This window comes from Perissodus microlepis, chromosome 10, assembly GCF_051167445.1.
Source record: "Perissodus microlepis isolate ML-2025 ecotype Zambia chromosome 10, ASM5116744v1, whole genome shotgun sequence".
NCBI classification, from domain to species: domain Eukaryota; kingdom Metazoa; phylum Chordata; class Actinopteri; order Cichliformes; family Cichlidae; genus Perissodus; species Perissodus microlepis.
The window spans coordinates 15,319,607-15,341,794 of record NC_140470.1 but is presented as its reverse complement, the minus strand read 5'-3'; the positions used below and the strand labels follow the sequence as shown (position 1 = coordinate 15,341,794).

Sequence of the window (22,188 nt, the reverse complement as noted above, 5' to 3'; positions counted from 1 at the left end):
GGATGAGAAATTAAATGACCACTGTGATTAATTTTGGGATTTTTTTCTGAGGCAATTTGTTTGTTTGTTTGGTTTGTGGAATCTTTAAATGCAAGATGAAAGTCATCTGATGAAGTACTTTCATCAGCACCTTTCATCAAACGTACAGCCTTGCAATCAATTGCTATTCCAGAAAATATTTATTGAGACTGGTTGGAGATTGGTTTTTGATTGTTCTGCAACCAGCCAGCAGGGGTCAGCATTAGGAGCATATTCCTGCACTGGAGCCAGCACCAGAGGAAGAAGGCTGGGTAGATTTCGGCTCATAGTCCTTATAAACCCTTAATTACAGTTATGTTGTATTAAATTTGGATATACAGCCTAAGATTTAAAAGTAAATAGACTATCTTAAATATTTAATCCAAATCGAAACATAGATACAGTTCCACAAAGCAGGTGACATAATGTTTTAAATAAGTCTTTGTGCAGAAAAGTGCCCAAACATTTCCAAACACTGAATAATTTTCACATCTTACTGAGAGGAGTTCTGAGCAGTTTTCTCACCAGATGTTCCCAGCATACTCTCACTAAATGTTTCCCTTAACCAGGCCTGGCAGCACTCTGCTCTGCCACCTGATACTACACTCTAGCAGATGGTTGTCACTTGACACCTTAGCTCCTCTCGTCACCTGCACGTCACTCACATCTGGGAACTCGGTGTAAAAAAAGGCGGTGGACTCCCAGATAGATAGATAGATAGATAGATAGATAGATAGATAGATATTACAGGAGGTAAAGGCAATCCCAAGATGACACAGGAATGAGTGGATGCTGGCAGACTGTTACAGATGCGCCATAAATACAGACTCCATCGTTACATAATTTTAGACTCACACATTCGCAATCACATCCCGATCTTCGGGATGAGGGACTGCATGGATTAGGGATCTGTAATGCCTTGCTTGAAACGTGTGGTCCGAACGCCTCCGGGGTCCTTGAGTGAATTACAGATCAGCCTGTAATTCATGTGAGTTGTCATCGAGTGGGTGTGGAAGAGGATAATCACATCAGATGCAAGGACTCTGTTGGAAAGGGTTTAGAGCTGACGCACCGTGCGTCTGTGCCAGCGGTGATCTCCGTGTCATACTCTGATGATGGTGAATAACTACGCTTCTACGTCATCGCTGTCACGATGACGCAGAGTGTTGCACACTCTTTAGAAAAACGGTTCAGGGAACCTCATTTTGCCCGAATGCCAACATGAGGGTTTTTCATTTTTGTTATTTGTTATTCGTTTTGTTTTTTCATTGCTATTATTATTGCATTTAATCTACAGTATATCTTCTTTTACCGTGTCTTATGCAATTCTTGATTGGATTTGTCATAATTTCATTAACTGCTTTGGGGTCTGCTGCCTTGGTTGCTAGCACAAAACACATTTCCACCCAATAAAGTCGAATATGTGTTATTTTACTCACACATACGTAACGACTCGCACCTGGTGAATTTCCGCTGTTTGTGCAGTGCGCACTTACAGGACAGGGAGGAGAGCCGAATAAAGACAGGTGTGAGGGGTGGGGCATGTTGTCTTCTGGGGACACCAGTCAAAACCCTACTCAGAGGTCAGTGATGCTTTACTGGTTTGTGTGAATAAACTTGGCACGGGTCCCGCGTGATGTTTGTTAATAATATTTGTTGAAAAAGTCTCTAAACGTTTAATGAGCGACGTTTTATGGTTTTTAGTCCGCTTAAATTACCGTGCAGCTGGTTTCCTGAGGGTTGACTTACTTTTGTGTTTTTTTGTTTCAAACACTACCCTATAATATGTTGGTGTCTGTGACATGTGTTCTGTGGAGTTGTGGCTCTGTGGCACCACCGCAGACCACTCCCATGACGAACCATCGCTTTCTGTGTGTTGTGTTCTCTGCACAGGCCTCGGTGCTCTGCGCGTAACAGCAACGCCGCTCCGCGGCCCCGATCAGGAAGTGAATTTGAAGAAAATAAGCGACTGTGGAGGTAGAATGACATAGGGAGCGGGAGGTGGAAGAGAAGCAAGCGGAAAAAGAAGCGACTAACAGAGGGAAGAATCGACCCGCTTTCTGGACCTGTATTGGGCTGTTAACCCGGGATATACTGCACACAAAAAATGCTTATAAAGGAATAGTAAGTAGGTGTGTGTGCAAGTGAGAGAGTGTTCGAAAAGATAACGTGTGCGCGTTTGCCTGTCTCCCCCGTCTCCTTTCGCACCGCTGACATTGTGGCCAGTCGCCCGACCGGGAAATTGCAATAGTGCGGCCAGGGTGATGTCGAAACCCCGCACCTGCTCGGTGTCCGTGATCATTTTTCATGCATGCAACACTCTCGCCACCCTGAAGTATTCGCGGAATAAACTGAGAGGGAAATTTAGCGGCAGCTGTAGTTGCATCAGCAGCCGGCGTGGCTGTGCCCTTCACATCCTGCATCACAAGCCATCAGCTGAAATCGGGAGGCTTTCACTGTGGTGGCGAACAGAGTAATTCCCTCCGCTGTAGTGCTAAAATGACGGATGCTCGAGAGGAGCTGAGGGACAAATGGCTGGCGTAAGCCGCGTCGTGCCAGCGTCCATCCCTGTTAGCCGCTGTGGCCATGTTATTGATGCGCGGTGAAGGTGAAACGACCGATGGAGCATTCCAGCATTTGCATCTAGAGGAATGGAGACAGTGAGATGGAGAATGACCCAGGGTGGATGGTTGATTAAGAAGCAGGAGCGGTGGGAGTGGGCAGGTAGAGGAGGTGGGCGCAAAGCTTGGGGGAGAAAAGGGCAAATGGCGAGGTTTTAATGCACCAGTTAGATGTTAGAGAATTTGGCTGCTGGGCCGAAAGGATGCAATGGCACACAGTGTGGTTTTGTGGCTTGAAATGGGAAAAAGTAAATAAATTGACAAATTGTTTGAATGCGTTTTTGCGGGCCTCTGTGTAACTGACTGAGGCCTGCTCACTCTTAGCTGGTGGTTAAAATAAGGGCAAGGCCGATGAATGGCAGATGAACTGGGCTGATATTGTCCTTCAAATGGAGAAAATCCTGCACGTTTTAATCATCATTGTCACGCAGACAGGATATTGTTCCTTTATTTCTTTGCTGGTGTCAGTGTGCAGTGTGTATATTAGGTTTTTTGTTCCAGGAAGCTGATGTTCACCTGTTTTTTAAAAAAAAAAAAAAAAAAAAAAGACACAAAAAAGAACGATGTGTGCTTCCTTTAGGTGTTCTGTGTTTTAGTAGTTTCAATGATATGCATCACCTTTTAAATAAAAAAAAAAAATCCAAATACATTTGGGCTTTTTCATATTTTTTATTATAAGCATGTTTGTTGCAATTTTGTGGCAAGGTCAGACCTGAACTGTGTGGCAGAAATATCTAAAAAAAAATTCTGATCAGAGTCTCTCTGTCACTGGTTATTGTCTTGATTTGCCATCACATCCTCTACATTTAATCAATAAATGGCCCAGCACAAAAAGCACAGGATCAGAGTGATGGCATCCTAAAGATCTGAAGTGATTAGGGAGACTCTGGGCCTCAGCAGCCAGCCTGGAAATTAATTAAATCAGTCACGATTAAATTCTAAATGTATTTACGCACTGTCAACACTCAAAGATGCTTGTACACGCACATCCACACACAGAGTTACGCACGCCAAGATACCATCATGAGGGTCAGGAGAAAAAGAACAGATCCATGTCCAGTTTCTGTAGACTCAGTGCTCCTCACCTGAACCACTGACCTACATCACTCATGATCCACTTTTCTTCAGCTTAAGCACTTTGGCAGGTGTACATGCATGTAGGACCTGCTTTAGATTTTAAAAACCTGATTTGATCAAAGGAATAGAAGCAGGAAAAAGAGGAAGACGGAGGGAAAAAAGATAAAGAGGAAAAGAAGAAAAGACGAGCAATGCAGGATGGGTGTTTGTTTTCTAAAGCAACAAAGTGACACCTGATCTTCCTGTCAAGACCATTAGACCAAGGAGACTTGCAGAGAGTAAGAGAAATATACACTCACCGGCCATTTTGTTAGGTACACATTGCTAGTACCAGGCTGGACTCCCTTTTTGCTGTTAGATCAAGGTGCTAGAAAATTTTCTCAGATATTTGGTCCAAATGGACAAGCTAGCATCTAGGGAAAATCGATACATTAGAGTACTGCAGTACTCAATACAGGGACACCAAATATTTATATTTTAATACGTTACAACAGTCACCGAATACAGAAACATAACATAACAAGCAAACTTGCATTAAACCCACTCAACCAAAAAACTATCCAACACTGGAAACTCCTAATTCAGAGCAAGCTAAAGGCTCAGTCACACAAGTAAATATAAGACAGTAATCTCTTTGTGTCTACGAAAAAAATTAATGGCTGTTTGGTGATTGTATTGAATTTTTAAACATCTTGTGACCAATTGCAGCTTGTAGTAACTAAATAGTTATCCAGGTGTGTAAATTGTTGCACTCATGATCACTACTGATTGCAAAGAGATTGCAGAGGTTGCCTAATTGGAGGCAGCTTTTCCACAAACAGTTACGGTCTAATTTACAGTAGATTAACTGCAACCACTCTCAGAGAGATTGCTGAAGGTATGCAAATAGTTGCTTTCTAAATTATAAATGCAGACAGATTTACAGCATGTTGCCATCAGTCTGAATGTCAGTGAGTATAACTTAAGGGGAATCGACTCAACTAGATATCAGCTGGTTGTATTCTGGTTATTGTTCTGTAGAACATGAAGGCTGCTGAGAGCAAATAGAGTGAGTTAAATGTGAATTTTTAAATATAAATATCAACAGATATGTGACCTTCTATTATTTATCACACCTAATTGCTGTATTGTCAGAATCAAATTGAATTTAGTTGCCAACTTGTCTCCATTCAATCTATGACTGGTAGCAGACTGACTCCATATTATGGTCGGTTTTAGTGACAGTGTTGATGTGCTTGACAGTCTCATTTTGCAGAAAAACATAACTGAAGAGAGATAAGCTTATCTTACTGGATAAAACAGATGTTGACAAGGTTTAACTTTGAGGACATAATTTGCATTTAAAAAGGTGATAAATCATGGCATATGTTATTGGGATACTCAGCGTATCGCAAAATGTTAAAAATCACAGTTATATCTTGTTGCAAGTGAAGTATTTTGACAATATTGTACTATGGGGTGTCTGGTGAGTCCAGCCTGTAATAGCATCATAGAGTTGCTGGAGATTTGTCAGATGGTCTGGTTGGCTGTGGTGTTTGAATAATGTTCAGATTGTATTCAAATGTGCTAATAAAACATCCCTCACAACATTACACCACTCGTTTGAAGCATTAGATGGATGGATCCATGCTATCATTTTGTTTACGCCAAATTCTGACCATCCCATCCAAATGTTGCAGCAGAAATTGAGATTCATTAGACCAGGCAACATTTTTCCAAGCTTATATTGTCCAATTTTGATTAGCCTGTGTGAATTTTTCTTAATTTGAGTGGCTGTAGCCCTTTAGTATTAGACATGAGCGACAAATAACAAATGGTTATTTGAGTTAGTGTTGCCTTCCCATCAGCTCAAAGCAGTCTGGCCATATTCCTTTGACCTCTGGCATTACTACCCCCCCCCCCCCCCCCCCCCCCCCCCCCCCCCCCCACAGAGAACTACTGCTGCTCACTGCATATTTTCTCTTCTTTGGACTACTCTCTGTAAAGCCCAGGAGATGGTAGTAGGGCAAATTCCCAGTATATAGTACTTTCTGAAATACTCGGACCAGCCCCTCTGACACTAACAACAACGCCACATTCTAACTTACTTCTTTACCTTTAAATTTGATCTTCAACAGGTCGCCTTGAATGCGTCCACGTGCTTAAATGCATTGAGTAATCGCCCTGTGCCTGGGTGATGAGATATTTGCATTAACAAACAGCTGAAGAGGTGTATCTAACAAAATGGTCAGTGAGTGTAGAACAAGCATTATGACAACTACATTTTCAGTTTTTTACACTGACGGTTAAATTTTAATATTTGCCTTAGGCACGCAGATATTTCTTTCACCATTTAAAAAGAGATGAGCAGTAATAATTTTAATACATCAGAAAAAAACAAAACAATGTAACTGCAACCCTTGTAAACAAAAACAGAACTTATATTGGTAAATTCAAATCTCAAATGTTGTCATTTGACATTAGGGCCAGTCCCTGCCTTCTTTGCAGCATCTGGTCTACCGGTCAGTGTTTGGCTGGGACTCAGAGCCAGATTACACTCAGTGGCGAATGGGATGTAGGATTAAGTGAATTTGGGCATACCTCACACACTCGCAGAACAATCAACAAAGCTGCATACTGTACATGTGCATTCTGTGGTCTGGGATGCAGGAGGCGGTGCAGCATGTTTAAGCTGCTGCTTTATTGTGTGCAATGTAACAGAGCCCAGATGTTGTGTGTGTGTGCTTGCATGTTTGTGCAAAATGAGTTTTTGCTAAGATGTTGAATTCTGAATGTGTGTGGGCATCTGTGTAACTGTTAGCGTTGATGGACTGTAAAGTTTTATTTTTCCATACACATCGATGTGCCAGAGTTCTCTAATTGTGACTTTATTCATTATTCTTCATTGTATGCGATCTTTTTTTAAAAAATCAATATAAAATCCAAGAATGGGGTTATTTAATCAAAACAACATTGCAAAGTTACATATTGATTAATAAATTAGCATAAAACTATGAACTCATTAATAGATTACTATAATAAAAATAGTAGATTTTTGCAGTATAATATTTGTATGTATACAAATATTATTGTAGTTTGTATAATGCAACATGCTATCTCAGCACTCCTAGTTGGATCTCTTATCATTATTTTTTAATATGTCATTTTATCAAATATGAGTGAAATGCAGATTTTGCAGGACAAGTTTGTTGGTGATGTGTGTATGTGGCCGTGTGTTGGGCTTCTGCATTTCCCCAGTGCTTGTTTTAAAACACAGTGATACAACAGAAAAAAATTAGACACAGCAGTTATTGGAAAAGGCAAAACAAAAACAGCAGATGAACCAACAAATGCTGCTTGTATGAGAGAAATATGATGTCTGTTTATGCAAGTGAATTTGACTGTTTTCATTCACATAGCCCGTATAAACATTCAAGGATTTATTTGTAACTAAGCAACAGCAAAAAGATCATGCATTGTTTTTTAATGGTTCAGTGATACGAGGGTCACATTTAAATACATTAAATTTATACTAAATGGGACTTTTAATATTTTATTTTTTTCCAAATGTCTCATATCCATGCACACAAGGATAGATTTGTTAGATTTGTCATTTACTTCATCTTAAAGAATAACCTCTGAACAACTTGTGTTATACGATGAATTGAAGTTTAGCTGCTGTCACATACTTTGTATAGTTCAATACTGCACATCCAGATAAAGACTATTATCCTTTGCTCACACGGCACAGCAAAAAGGGTGTGTATTTGAGAAAAATTGGTATTCCAATAAATATTAAGCTGAATAGTTAAACATGGCTTCTCATGTTGTCAGCTTGACATTTTCACAGAGGAAGTTCATTTCCCGCCAAAGGCATAAGAAAACACCTTTCTGGGGATTTGTGCTCAGACAAGTTCAGTGTGCTTTACAAGGGCAGTTAAAAAAACTCAACATAGAGATTCTGAGAAACTTGAATTGTTCCATTGTAGCATGAAAATAGCAAAAGATCTGACTTCACAATAGCAAAATTGTCCATTTCCTATGAGAAAACCCTATGAGGAAACCTGTGGTGACAGTGGGGAGGAAGAACTCACTTTTAAAAGAAAGAGCCCAAGTCTCCAACATGCCCCTGAGTCTGTCAGGGGCATGTTGGAGACTTAAACTTCAACTGTTACATCACAACCAAAAACATTTTGAGTTTTTAGCGCATTAATGGAAGCATCTTAAACAGTTTAAACAGAATCATCTGGATTTTTATGTCTTTTTTTGTTCATCATATTTGGTGTGAATGGAACTGTGCTGCATGTCTGCCCATTGTTCAGTATACATTACAAGCACGAGTTCAGGAGTTTTAGTGTAACATTTTGAGTAATTTCACATATTCTTCCCTCTTTTCCAGTCGAGTGATTCTTCCTATTTCCGTGGAAGAGGTAAGTGCTATCTCAGTATATTTCAATGTGTGTAAGTGTCTCTGTGTGTTAGCGAGATTTGCTCAAGGCTCAGCCTGTGTTATCTGATTTTTTTTTTTTTTTTTTTTTTAGCTCTGTTTCCTCAGAAGCTGTATCAGTAAAGCTCCTCTCCTTTGGATTGTTTTGTGTGTTTACATTTTTGATGCCCACATGTTCTAACACATTTTTCATATATCCACACACATCCAGCCTGCATAGGAAAATCCAGCTTAAGAGAATCTCTTATCTTAGATAGACCATTGAATCCACACAGTATTTCACTGTCCTTACACTCTGTGTCTGCGTCCATCTGTCGTGTCTTGTCATCACTTCCATTGCAGTCTGCCTGTCTATTCAGGCCTGCATTGTAAATGAGTCACCTGAAACTGCTTCCATGACATCACGCTTACCCCCCACCTCCTTTTTCCTTTGCCTTTATATTTTTGGAAAATTAAAGCAGTCTAATCTACTTTTGGTAGAGACCTATGACTAATACTGCGCATTTATTACAAAATATTTAAATACATTTAAATCACTTAATCTTACTGTAGCTTAAAGCATCGGTGTGAAGCACCAGTGCGTGCTCAGACGCTGCAGTGTGCCACATAAACGCCAGATCAGTCACAGGAATTCAAGAATTCAAATCGGAGACTTGACCAAATCATACTGTTTCATATTTTCGTTTAAAATCAAAACCACGAAGCAGTGGAGTGAGAAATAAGTAATACTGATTTCCTCCGAAGGCGTTTTCAAATTTAAATGTTTCTTCTCTTAACTGTGTCTGTTTGTAGACATTATCTTATTATCTCCAATTATATCTCTTAATAATCAGGCAGATTTCCTCTAAAGCACAAGAAGTGGACACTGTGTCACAAACAGATGCTGAAAAAGTACTGAAAAGGAAATATTTGAGTTAAATTTGACAAACCTAATCCTAAAGAGAGTTAACCAACAGTCCCCTGAATCACATCCCTCGAGCATGTCTGTTTCCTTCTCTAAATTCAGACTCTCTGAAGCAGCAGTCTTCAGTTATTTGCCATTTCACTGAGTGAAACAGTGTTTTTTTTCAGTGAGACTGTACTGACTGTCAGAGCCTGGTGGTGGTAAAACCTCCCTGAAGAGTTTTGCTGAAATTGAATTTCCTGTCTGCTAACTTCTTGCCAAGGGCCACCGTTTAAGATAAAGCTTATCAGTACTTTATTTGCATGAAAAGTAGAAAGTTCTGGCATAACTGGACAAAGACTGATCCCACAAGGCAAGGTCGAGCTATAATTGTCCAATGCTGTTACCCAGGAGGCTTTGCTGTTCCTGCATCCCGTTTTTTCAGTGGGTAGCTACAGTATCCATGCCTGTTCAGAGGGAACCGTCTCCAGTGTCCATTTGGCTTTCCAGTTTTTTTGGTTTGTTTGTTTTTTTCTCAGCAGATGTGTCTAGTCATTGAATAAACTCTAAGAAGCAATCATGGTCACACTCACTGCTTATTTAGAAAATGTAATAGTTTGCATATTTCAAGAAGGTCAATTAAACCTCTGTGGCTCATTTCATCTTTTTTTTATTGCTGCTGCTGTTGCAGAGTAATCCTTTTTTTCCAGATGAACAAAACCAACTTTCTCAAATCTAAAACATCTGGCAGTCACAACTCATCACTATGTTTTTGCACTGAACAGAGTGATCTGTGGGTACCTAAAGATGAATCCACCCCCCACATACTGGTCTAGTTACACTCAGCAGAACTAGTGCTGCGAGATGAACCAAACTTATCTTTAAACATTTGGCTTCAATTCACCATCCCCATTAATTTCATAGCTCCTGCTCTAATTATACGAGGTATCTAAAATTACTACCTAAGTCATGACTTGCCTAAGGCCTCTCACTGGACTACCAACACCAAATTTCAGAGAAGGCTCATCTTTGAGCTACAAAATGTACCGAAGACAGACAAATCATTTGATAAGGGAGAAAACTGAAAGTTGTTGACTACATAAAAATGTAATATAAAGTGCAATGTTTTAATGTTAAAAAGTCAATTTACTAAATTTACTATTTACTAGCTTTAGAGCCAGGCAGGCAGAGGCAGGAATTTTGCTGTTGATTTACTGTATACCAACATTCACTGCCTGAAAGTGAAGTGAGATCTTGTCTACCATGCTCACTTAAGGTTCATGGAGGGGCAGGAGAGCATTAGATTACCACTTGACTCCATCGTGAGATGTTCTGTCGAGCTTAGTTATTTCTGTGCGCTATAAATGTATGTATATGTATACAAACGTGCCGTGGCAGGCACAGCATATTTCTTCAGCCTAAGCATGAGTTTTTGTTGAGATTACTGAAGATTGTCAAATCCTCTTTGTTTCCTGCTTGCCAGGTTTTGCTGACCGCAAGAGAAACTTGCATTGTGTGTAAACACATAATCAGCGTTTTCATCATTTGATTTTAGTGAATGACACAGAAGTGCAGGAAGTCATACCCGGCAACGTCTGAATACAAAGAATAACTTTTATATGTCTCCTGTTAAAAGGTCAGAATACATAATAAATCAACTTGTCCCATCGTTGCGATGTTGTAAGCGTGTCTGCGTTCTGGTCCAGCTTTGTGCAGAGGTTATATGTGGATTAGAGGTGATTAAGAAATGAAAGAGCCATTGTCCTGTGCTTAAACAATCACATGCACACTTGGGATCAGGGAGAGGGGGATGAGATGAAGACAGAGGTGTGAGACTGAGAAGTCGTGAAAGAGAAAAACAGTCGGGTGCGACATAAAAGTAGACAGGATGAAAATAAAATGTGGAGAGCAAGCATAAGTATATGGGAGATTATGAGAATTCAGGAAGAAGGAGAGGAATATGGAGCAATCAAGAACAAGATCCAAAGAAAAAGATGAAATGCACATGAAAAAATATACCTGAGCGCACTCATCTGGGTAATAATACATTGTAACTTCAGCATGTGTTCTTTTAAGGTAGGCTTGAGAGGAAGAAGCTTTTTATTTGTCCCTTTAAGCCATGTTTTTACATCAATCCAACTATTTTTATGTATTTTTGTTTTTTCCAGTACCAGGTTGGCCAGCTGTACTCTGTGGCTGAGGCCAGTAAGAATGAGACGGGTGGAGGAGAAGGAGTGGAGGTGCTAAAAAATGAACCCTATGAGAAAGATGGAGAGAAGGGACAGTACACACACAAAATATACCATTTGCAGAGGTAAGTATTTGTACAACAGGTTTGCAGTGTTAGACGATGCAGAACAATATTGCATTCATTTTTCTATTTCATATATTTGTAAGTCTATCATCCCGTTACTTCAAAGTCTTAATTATATTTACTTCAGCTTCATTATATAAAGCAGCAGTTAACAACAAGGACACCATCAAGAGCCCTAATAATCTGATGATCCCCTATGAGAAAACTCTTGGTGACAGTGGAGAGGAAAAATTCCCTTTTAGAAGGAAGAGCTGTCTGGCAGAACCAAACTTAGGTATCGATTGGAGGGGAAAGAGAGTACATAAAATAGTAACACAGCATAGCATGCAAACTGGCAAATAAACACTTGGGCAGTGGAGACATAATCAGTAAATTATAGCAACACTTAGCACTTCCCACCCCAGAGAATATTTCTCGTGAATCCCAAGTGGGAGCTGGTTTCACAGGAGAGAAGCCTGATAGCTGAAGGCTCTGCTTCTTATTCTACCATAGTAAGCCTGTACTCTGACAGTGGGATGCTTTACTGGGATAATGTTTTACTATGAGGTCTTTAACATTTGGCATGATCATTCGGAACTTAGTTTGTTTATCCTTTAGCAGCAAAGCAAAAAGAGAAGGAGAAATTTGATCTCTCATTCCAGTCCATGTTAGCACTGTCACTGCAGTGTTTTGGATCAGCTGAAGGCTTTCCAAGAAGCTTTTAGGAAAACCTGATAGTAAGGTTAAGGTTCTGGACTGTTTGCTCACCTACAAAGATCTAAATATGCTGATAGCACACTGATGCATGTAAGTAAGCTACCAGAAGCAACCACATGTAGTTTCTGCCTATCGAGGTTTTAGTGCTTTTGTTGCTTTAGATCTTTATAGTGGGCATTCATATGTATTATAGCTATTTATGTTTACATTGCAAAGCTAAATCTAAAGTTTAATATAAAGGACTTGGTCAGGCAAAGGAAGGTTTTGCTGTGATGCTTAAGACCTCCAATATGAGAACCTATAATAAAGTTAAATAACTGAAATAAAAAAGCTTTAAAATTAACTAGGCTTGTTTTCTCTTCACTCCTCTGCCCTGCAGTAAAGTGCCATCATTCGTCAGAATGTTGGCTCCAGCTTCAGCTCTCAATATCCACGAGAAAGCCTGGAACGCGTACCCATACTGTCGCACAGGTACGACACACATACACGCAGAGACACTTTATACCAGCACACAAAACGCTTAATCTCTGTGCAAACACGTGTGTTTTTGGTAATATTCATCACATAAAATACAGATTTGATTTGTGACATTTATCAGAATCACGTGTTTTTGTAGCTCAGGGATGCCTCGCTCAGTGGATTTTATTTGTAAAAGAAATATATCTTTTTTTTTTTGTTTAATAGGGGTTTAAGATAACTGATTTAAATAATGGCGGTACACATTCAACCGCACACTCTTGCTAACTGTGTGTCTCTGGGTCTTTGTCACCTTGAAAGAGTAGCTGAATAATTTACTGTATGCCCAGAGAGAAGAGCCGTGCAATCACTCGAGCCTTTCAGGCTGAGATCACACACAGCCTGCCAGTTGCCAGACAGCCATCTGTCACACAAACACACAGAACAGGCAAAGGCACAACCTGTACCTACACACACACACTGACAACTGGTGTTTAACAATTCCTCGTGACATCTGTACATTGTCCAATACTGTTAATGCGTATTGGTAGTGTTTCGTAGTGTTTTCAAATGTTCCTCAACTCAACTATTCTTGTGTTTCTCTCTGTCTGCTCCTGCGCTGTCTGCCATCGGGCTCTGCAGTCATCACTGTAAGTATGCGTGTTTACTTTGGAAATCGTGTGCGTTGACACAAAAGACACCTCAAACCTTGATGCTGAGAGAAAGCGAGCGAGTTAACCTGAAAGTTGAGAAAGAAATGTGATCTATTTCAGTGGCGAAGCAGCAGGCGTAGTCAGACACCATTACTTTGTGTGTGCTTCATGTATTACTCAAGCTATGGGGACCTAAATCTGTTCACACAATATGGAGATGTGTTTTTCTATTGGGGCGGGGGGGGCTCCCTATTACAGAAATCATTAAAAACTTTGATGAGGACATTTTTGTTAAGGTTAAGTTTAGAAATGTTTAATTATGATTAAGGTGATTAGGGTTACAGTAAGTTAATGTAATGTCCTCTTAAGTCCTGGATACACAGCTGTATGCGCTGGTGTGTGTGTATATGAGAACAGGAGTTAGGTGATATTTTAAGATCCTTTGCTTGCTTACATATTTTCATGAAGAATTACTCTTCCTGTTTCACTCAATTTTACTTGTGTTTTCTCTGCAGAACGAGTATATGAAAGATAACTTCTTGATCAAGATTGAGACATGGCACAAACCTGACATGGGACACCTTGAAAATGTAATTATTAATGGCAATAATGACCTTTGGTGCTACATGCAGCAAGTTGAATGTCCATATTTTGAGTGGAAACAATGCAGATGGCACAAAGGTGGTTGGGGTTTTTTTTTTACAAAATGTTTAATTTATCGATGGTGAGGTTTGTAGTCTATTTTCCTCTACTTGTGGTTGTGTTTTCTGTTGTTTAGTGGTTTCCTAATCAAAATCTGCTTCATAATTCTTATTTGAAATCCAAATTGCATCTCCCTTTTGTAGGTGCTCATAATTACTGGGACAGTGTTACTATACATGCATAAATGTAAATGTTATGTTATTAAAACACTATTTTATTGCCTGGGGAAACTTGCCTTCAGACACAGTATCTAGTTTTGTTCTCTCTGTCTCTGTTTCAGGTACACGGTTTGGATGCCGAAACCTGGAAGAAAGTGGATGTAGTCTATATTGATATTGCAGACAGAAGCCAAGTGGAACCAAAGGTGAAAACATCACCTTAAAATCAATGCAGAGACCATCACAGCATCTAGCTTTCATACTTACGTGTCACCTTATACATGTTGTTTATTGTGGGGGGGGGGTTTGTTGGGGGGCTTTTGCCATTTTTCTTCAGGACTACAAGCCTGAAGAAGATCCTTGCAAGTTCAAGTCAGTGAAGACAGGACGAGGACCTCTAGGACCAGACTGGAAGGTGCAGCTTTTTTGTTGTAAACATCTCAGTAGGCAGAGGCACATTTTTCAACCACTTTAATGTTAATCACTGATGTGCAAAATACAAAATATATTTGCACTGATACTTGTTGCTTAGCAACTATGATGTTTAGCCAGTGATGCCTGATCTGTGCAGAACAAAATTTGGTCATAACACAGCAATATAATGTAGCCATAGCTGCTTCTAAGGACACTAGGGTCCTGTCTTTTATCAGTTTTTCCTGAGTGGTTTTATTCAGTTGAATGGTTTTAGAAGCCAGCCCTTATTTACAGTTAGTATATATTATAGTGGATTTTTTAATCAATACTTTTAGTTTTAGAGCCTTTTTATTATTGTCAAAAGGTGTTGGAGAAAATCAGGAGAAGTGATGACCTCTGGATTTCTAAAACATTATTTATAGCCCTCAGTGTATCTTTATTGATTAAATATTAGTTGAATAGAGGCAAAGGTCCAGACATACAGATGTGTTATGCCTGAGGAACATTTGGTAACATAAAAAAAAATGTGTTTATCTACTTGCAGAAGGAACTTCCTAACAAGAAAGACTGCCCACACATGTGTGCCTACAAGCTGGTCACTGTCAAATTCAAGTGGTGGGGCCTGCAAAATAAAGTGGAGAATTTCATTCAAAAGGTTTGTTGAGAGGTTTTTTGTTTTATTTGCTTTTTACCTTATTATCAGTTTGACACAACCAGGAAGCTACAGGTCATGGCCTGCTACTGAGGAGGGTTTATTGATAAAAAAAAGTCATTTACATTGTTTATCCTGCGGGACATATCCTTTTTTTCCTTCCTTGACAATATCTGTTAATGGCTGTTGCACCACGGTGTGTTATCCTTTGCACACATACAGTAAATCCTGACCGCTTGAGGTAGTAATGGAAAAAGGCACCACTCACTATCATGTCTTGACGCATGCTCATTCATCCAGGTAAATAAATACCAAAAGACTGATTCTGTTCACCTCGATGAAGCATTTTTAGTGGGAGGAATGGTACTCCTTGAATTGTACTTATGACCATTGATCCATGGTCATTGATCAGTGGAATTTGATCAGTGGTTGTTGATCAATGGTCATTACAATTTGCTTATTAATGATCAAGAAACTGACCTCACAGCCCATTGTTCCTTCAGTGGTGCTGGTTTCAGTCGTTATGCAAATGTACTGTTTATAAGATCAGGGAAACCTGCAGTCAGCTCAGACTGAAGAAGTCACTTGAATGAGTGATGAAATGTTTCTCCCAATGAAAACTCTACATCCAGATGAACAGAATCAACCTTTTGGGACTAACTATCATGTTCCACATGTATGCTGCCAGCCTCTCCGCGATAAACGGGGTAAAAGATTGGAAACAGGATGAAATTACACATCTCTTACGTTAAGAAATCCAGCTCCTTTAACTAATCCATAACTTTTCGCTTTATTGTTTCTGTTGTCTCACAGCAAGAGAAGCGTTTGTTCACTAATTTTCACCGCCAGCTGTTCTGCTGGATTGACAAATGGATTGAACTGAACATGGAAGACATACGTCGCATGGAGGAGCAGACGCGTAGGGAGCTGGATGAGGTAAGCCAGGCAAGATTAAATTGAACTTGATACAGTGTATCTTTTAATGTTTTCTAGCACACACCGACAGTTGGCTTTCCCCTATCACCTCCTGCAATTCTTTTGTGGGGACACAGAAGCATTCTTAGGGCAGCTGTGAGACATGGTCAATCCGGCGTGTTCTGGGTCTGCTGCACAGTTTTCTTCTAATTGGGAAAAGACCTTGACTGTCTCTTTTCGATGTAGAGTTCCTCATAGGATGATCACAGACACCCCTTAAAGCAAGCTAGTTTATGCTGCTTGTGTATTATTCTTTTGACCAGGATCAACCAGTAGATATGTAGCTTTGCATCCGTCATCAAAACAACAGACCTGTACAGCACTCAGCTGCTGTACTGGTGCTGTACCAGATTTGCCTGTCATTCTGTCTCACTCATGAACAAGCCCAAGAGGTACTTGAACCCCTCCACTTAAGATGACACCTTAATCCCAATCTAGAACAGGAAACCCAATCTTTTCAGGCTGAAAACCATGACCTCAGACTTAAAAGTGCTTATTCCCTGCTATTTAACACTTAGTACAGACCAGGTCAAGGCCATGCCACAGTTTGATGAAGCCAACACCATGTAAACACCTTGTTATAAGTAAGGCTATGATTGTAGTCCTTTGCAGACACACACACAGACAGCCGTGGAGCAGACAGACATACTTTATTATACTACTTCTGTCTGCTTGGAAGATGCAGTTCTTTCATATGCAGCAGCTCAACTTCTACGTATTTCACACACATATTTCGTTGCCTTGAAATGTTGTGATTACTAGACACTAAAGCAAACAATTAAAAATTTCTTGTGTGATTTTTCTCTTTTGTCAGATGAGAGTGAAGGACCCTGTGAAAGGGATGGTCGCTCTAGAGGACTGAGGCTGTATTGGACCGTGAATGCTGCTGCTCATCAGGTGAAATTATTTTTGTCCTTTGTGTGATCGTAAATTTGTGCCATGACATGTTTGTTGGAATACTGGATTTTTTCCCCAGTCTAGCTGCTCATTGTAACTTCCCAAATCCAAGGTGATGTGTTCAAATTGTTTGCGTTGTTTGACCAGAAACCTCAGTGTTTTTTTTTCTTCCGTAGTTAAGAAATTAATCAATTAGCAAAACCTTTGTCTTGTTTTAAGCTAAACCTTAGTGTCCAAGAGCCCTTTAAATGATCTCAGATATCAGTTACAGTGTATAAGTAACAAGAAATTGCAGCCAGTAAATGAAGTTATATGGTTATTAGGGGTCACAAATGTTGGATTATTGAATCTAAAACAGCAGAATGTGACCTTAATAAGTCGCCAATTAACACATTCAACAGGCTTTTTTGCTGCTAAATTCTTCGCTGTGATTATCGGCTAGTTCACGTGCATGTTGTTGCTGGAAATGAGGTTCACAAGAGCAGGCAGGCTTGAAATCTGAGTACATTTGAGAAAAGCATCCAACTAAATTTACATATATATTTAGTTACATGCTAACTAAATAGTATGCTTTTAGCATGCCACTAACTGCATGCAATTTAATTAGCATGCAATAAACAATAAAGCAGAGGTGTGGACTCGAGTCACATGACTTGGAGTCGAGTCAGACTCGAGTCATTACTTTTATGACTTTAGACTTGACTTGAAAAAATGTTCTAAGACTTGTGACTTGACTTGGACTTTTACACCAATGACCTGGGACTTGAATTGGACTTGAACCGGTTTACTTGAAAAGACTTGATATTTCACCCCAAATCTAAAATTTAACATGTATATTATGTAGAAAGTGTGCGCCATTAATTCAATTCATTCATTCATTTATTCAAACCACACTCCGTACGTATGTGTGCGTGAGCTGTAGCACAGCCAATCAAATTAACCAGATTTTTTTTTAAGAAGAAGAAAAAAAAACGCTCAAAAATGCTGCAAGGAGTTATTTTTTTCAGGTACATAAACTATGAAGTAGTCAACAAAAAACCGAAATGCAATATGCAAAACATGCAAGAAGAGAATCACAGAATCACAGACAGAGATGGAACAACTTCCAACTTTGTCCGACAGTTGAAGTTGCATAAAGAACGGTAGGTGGTGCTTCTCTTTTGCTACGATGAGATAGCTGACTTCATCTAACTTTGTGATGTCAAATAACTTTAATGTGTATGATATTTTTGTCATGCTATTTTAAAGCCGGTCCTACAAGCGCATCCAAGAATAACATGCAGCTTATCTCAGAATTGTCGTTGAAAATTATTCTTGGAGCTAAGTTTAATTGAGCTGCATTTTATAGAGGTGCAATTTCACAATTTGTGTATATTTTCTAAGTTCACTATTTCGTCATGTGTTGAGAAAAACACAGATTTAAAAATCACATGGTCTAATATTTACATTTAGCATATAACTGCATATAAAGCATATATAGACTCTAAAGGACTTGAAATTCAAAGTTTCAGACTTGTGACTTTACTCGGACTTTTACACCAGTGACTTGAGACTTGACTCTGACTTGCCTGACATTACTTGAGACTTGACTTGTGACTTGAGGATAAAGACTTGAGACTTACTTGAGACTTGCAAAACAATGACTTGGTCCCACCTCTGCAATAAAGGAAATTAATTGTTTATTAGGCAATTAAAAAAAGCAGACAATGTAAGTGATGACTGTCTTTCTGTCTTCTCTTTTAGATCAGAATATCCAGACACCAGCGGATTCACATCCTCCTTTTGTCTCAACCGACGCAACATCCGACCGGCCGGTCCAAAACCCACCCCTTGCAGTCCAATTTGGTTTCAGGGACCTGGACCCAGTAAACTTCCAGTTTTCAGCTGATGTTCTCCGTCCTTCCCTCCTCTCACACTCATCTGTACTTTTGGTTTATTTTTTTGATCTAGTGTCCCCATGTTAATTGCTCTGAGGCCTCCAGTAGCAAAATTATAGATCTTGTCAGTCAGTCCTCTCTTTCTGTCTAAATTGTTCTAAACTACAGAGAATAGTGTCATATATCTCTGCAATTTAGGATTTATTTCTATTTAGGATATCCCAGTAGTGTATATATAAAGTATATCGGAGAGTTGAATAATTGTACTGAAGTACATATATATGTGTATATACATATATATATATATATATATATATATATTAAAAAAACAAGATTTTTAAAATGATTCAGTACATTTTGTGAGTGGATGTTTATTTTTTTCCAGATCAAGCCAAGCTGTATGCTCAGTGCTGTGTTGCTTGTTTGATCCTTTAATTTCTTCTTTTTTTGCCATTGTATCTCCTTTTCTCCATTTGTGTCATGCAGTGTTTCCCTTTCTTATTGAAATCGATTTGCAAATCTACAAATCCCAGCTGCAAGGTTGGGATTGTGCTAAGAGTTTTGTGTTATCTCTGCTATAAATCTGACCTAACAGATACGATTTTTGCCCCCGTAAATATGTTGACAAGTTCATTAGCTTTTCTGCTGCTTTGTGAATGTGTGTTTGCATATATATATATGTGTGTGTGTGGTTGTGGCAGGGCTTAGTGGTGTGTGTCTTTGTAACATTGCTAGGTCACCAAGTTTTTCAGCTGTATTTTTCATGCCTCTTTCAGCAGATCCTCCCCAGTTTCATTTGGCTGTTCGGGGTGCTCGAAATTGCCGTAATTGAAGATTGTGTCTGAATACAAGTATACAGTAATGCATATAAATAGAAATACAGAGAGAGCAATAGCTGAGAGGGGTACTGGTAAAATGTGTCACCCTGCAAAATAAAAAATATAGAGCAGACAACTGGAACAGTCATAAACAAGTGTAGGCCTGTGTCTTTTTTTATTCTTCTGTTGGTGACCTGTGCTGTCATTCTGCATCAGGTCTTGCCTTGTCATCCGTTGTGTCATCTTCAGTGGATAAATGGTGTTATCCAGCAATAGCAATAACTATCATGACACGCTGGTCTCTCCTTGGTCATTGCAGTTTTAGTAAACTGGAGCGCAAGCCTCAACTCAAGAGGGCTCAAGTTGCTTACTCATCATTAAATTCCATGTTTATTGTCTTTGCATGGGTTGATTTCTCTTGTGGGATCTAAAGGTTGTTATTTAAATTTGTGTTTTGTTTTGGAGGGGATTTTTCTGGGTGTATGCATGAGTGTGAATGTGTCATGCAGGGTAGTGAGTGTCTTTGTAGAAAGTTGATCCTAGTTACAAACAAGGAACAAATTAAGCTACAGCGGGCGCTATTTTGTTTTTCTTCTTGCTGGTGTTTGTTTGGCTTCCTTTGCCTTCCTTCCGTCCCGTCATCTACTTCACATCCTGCACATGTTTTAACAGTATGGAAAGCTTAAAGAGAAAGCAACAGGTAACGAGACAAGAAAATGATTATGGACATTTTGCACTAACAAGCTAATATTAGTTCATGTAAAATAATTTAGAAACTTTAAAATAACAGATAAATAAAGCCTATTTTTTGTAGTTTATGCACAATCATTACTAAAGTACAATAATGCATACTTACTGAATTTTGTAGTATAAATATCAATTTCACTATTGGGTTTTTCATTTGCAATTACTAAATAAAAACGGTATCGATCAAGTACTGTCATCAGTCAAAATGACGTCTGTCCCAAGCATTGCAAGAATTATTTCTTCCATTGACTCTTTAATTAGGATAAGTCATTTGCAGAAATTCTTAAAAATGCAAAGGTTTTCTAGAAGACTTCCAGAAGTTACTCTCATGTTAAGCTACATTAATCTAAAGGACTATTACGCTGAATCTGGTTAGATTCAGGTTTTCAGTTTACAGGGAAACGTGGAGCTGAATTGGCTCAGCCCTAACCCTAATTAACAAGAAAGGTAAAGCAAATGATTGACAGACATTTGAGCATTGTCTTTGAGCCTAATCTAATGTGCACACACATTACTGATGAATTATTAAAAGGGACTGTTCTGAGGATCATTATCAACCTTGTGAACTATAAATTTTAAAAGGATAATGTTTGATCTTTTTATGTTTGCATATGCCAGATTACTTGAATAAGGCCATCGTGGCAAACATTTTTCTGTTGCCTCCTCTTTGACTCCAAAACACTGGCCCTGGATATTCAATCCCTGCACCTCTGTGTCCATCAAGTGTCTCACTCAGTGTCTGTGATGGGGCTACCAACTGATTCATGGAGGTTTGTGGATGTACTGTATGTACTGACTTTGTAAATAGTAAATAAATTATTGTAGATGAACACATATATATAGATCAGACTGTCCTGCCAAAGCCTACAGCACACCTCTTAACACTTGATCCTCTTAATTAATCGCTATCTACTCAGCATTACACACCATCAGAATCAGAAAATGTTGAGTTCTAGTTGCTGAATTTAGTAGTGATAAGACATTTTGAGGAATATTGTCAACTGTAGTCATAAAAAGGCATTCTTACATATTGTTATAGATGTTTAGGCTGCTCAAGTGAAGCAGCACTTCACATTTGGAGGAAAAAATAAAAAAAGAGCCTATTTACTATTTCCTGTCCTTCATTATTCCCTCACAGGTACCACGTCTCATTGGCAGGACAGTGTATAAATATATATTTTTGTTCTGAATGTTGTACCTCTGTTGTCAGTCTCTGAACTACACTGACTTCTCTCTGCAAAGGAACGGCAGCTTGGGTCACTTCATTGATCCACATAATTAGCTGATGGCGTCGGCCCTTCGTGACGCCGGGGCACGAGTTAGACTTTGCCCTCCTGTGGTTAGCAGTGGGGGAATCGAGGGGAAATTATTCTACATTTCGGAGCAGCTTCAACTGGGTGCTGGAGTGTTGGAGCTTAAAGCTACACATGAGAAAGGACAAAAATATGTGGTTGTTTGAGAACAGATACCGATGTTTTTAAGAGTCTGAACCTACAAACTTGTGAGAGAACGTGGTTTAACAGAGACAATCTCATAGTTATCTGTTGTTAGATTCCTCGATTTATAATCAGAGTATGAAACCAAATGATTCCATAATAATCCCAAACTGTTTTTAAATCGTTAAATCTCTCTTTCTCTCTCTTACTTTCTCTCTCTCTCTCACTCCTGTTAACTCGTCTCCTGTTTTTCTTTCTTTTATTGTGAATTTGTGCCTTTTTGTCATTTTATCTTCTAATAACACTACTGTACATTGGAGACATAAAGAACTAAATAAAAAGAAACAAAGCAACTGTACATAAGTTTG

General features: G+C 39.1%; 1 protein-coding gene across 1 annotated transcript; it reads left to right on the top strand.

Moving 5' to 3' along the window:
• Positions 1-1,889: 1,889 nt before the first annotated feature.
• pitpnab (phosphatidylinositol transfer protein, alpha b) lies at positions 1,890-22,183 on the top strand. Its single transcript, XM_084942406.1, has 12 exons — positions 1,890-2,142; positions 8,095-8,125; positions 11,194-11,339; positions 12,415-12,506; positions 13,134-13,141; positions 13,660-13,734; positions 14,127-14,210; positions 14,342-14,419; positions 14,963-15,073; positions 15,884-16,006; positions 16,860-16,942; positions 18,686-22,183. The coding sequence occupies exons 1-11, from the start codon at positions 2,126-2,128 to the stop codon at positions 16,905-16,907; spliced, it is 813 nt and encodes a 270-aa protein (XP_084798532.1). The 5' UTR covers positions 1,890-2,125; the 3' UTR covers positions 16,908-16,942; positions 18,686-22,183.
• The last annotated feature ends 5 nt before the right edge of the window (positions 22,184-22,188 follow it).

Coding starts and splice junctions, on each gene's coding strand:
- pitpnab (XM_084942406.1), top strand. Junction 14,211..14,341: donor GAAGCCAAGTGGAACCAAAG/GTGAAAACATCA, acceptor ATTTTTCTTCAG/GACTACAAGCCTGAAGAAGA. Junction 15,074..15,883: donor TGGAGAATTTCATTCAAAAG/GTTTGTTGAGAG, acceptor GTTGTCTCACAG/CAAGAGAAGCGTTTGTTCAC.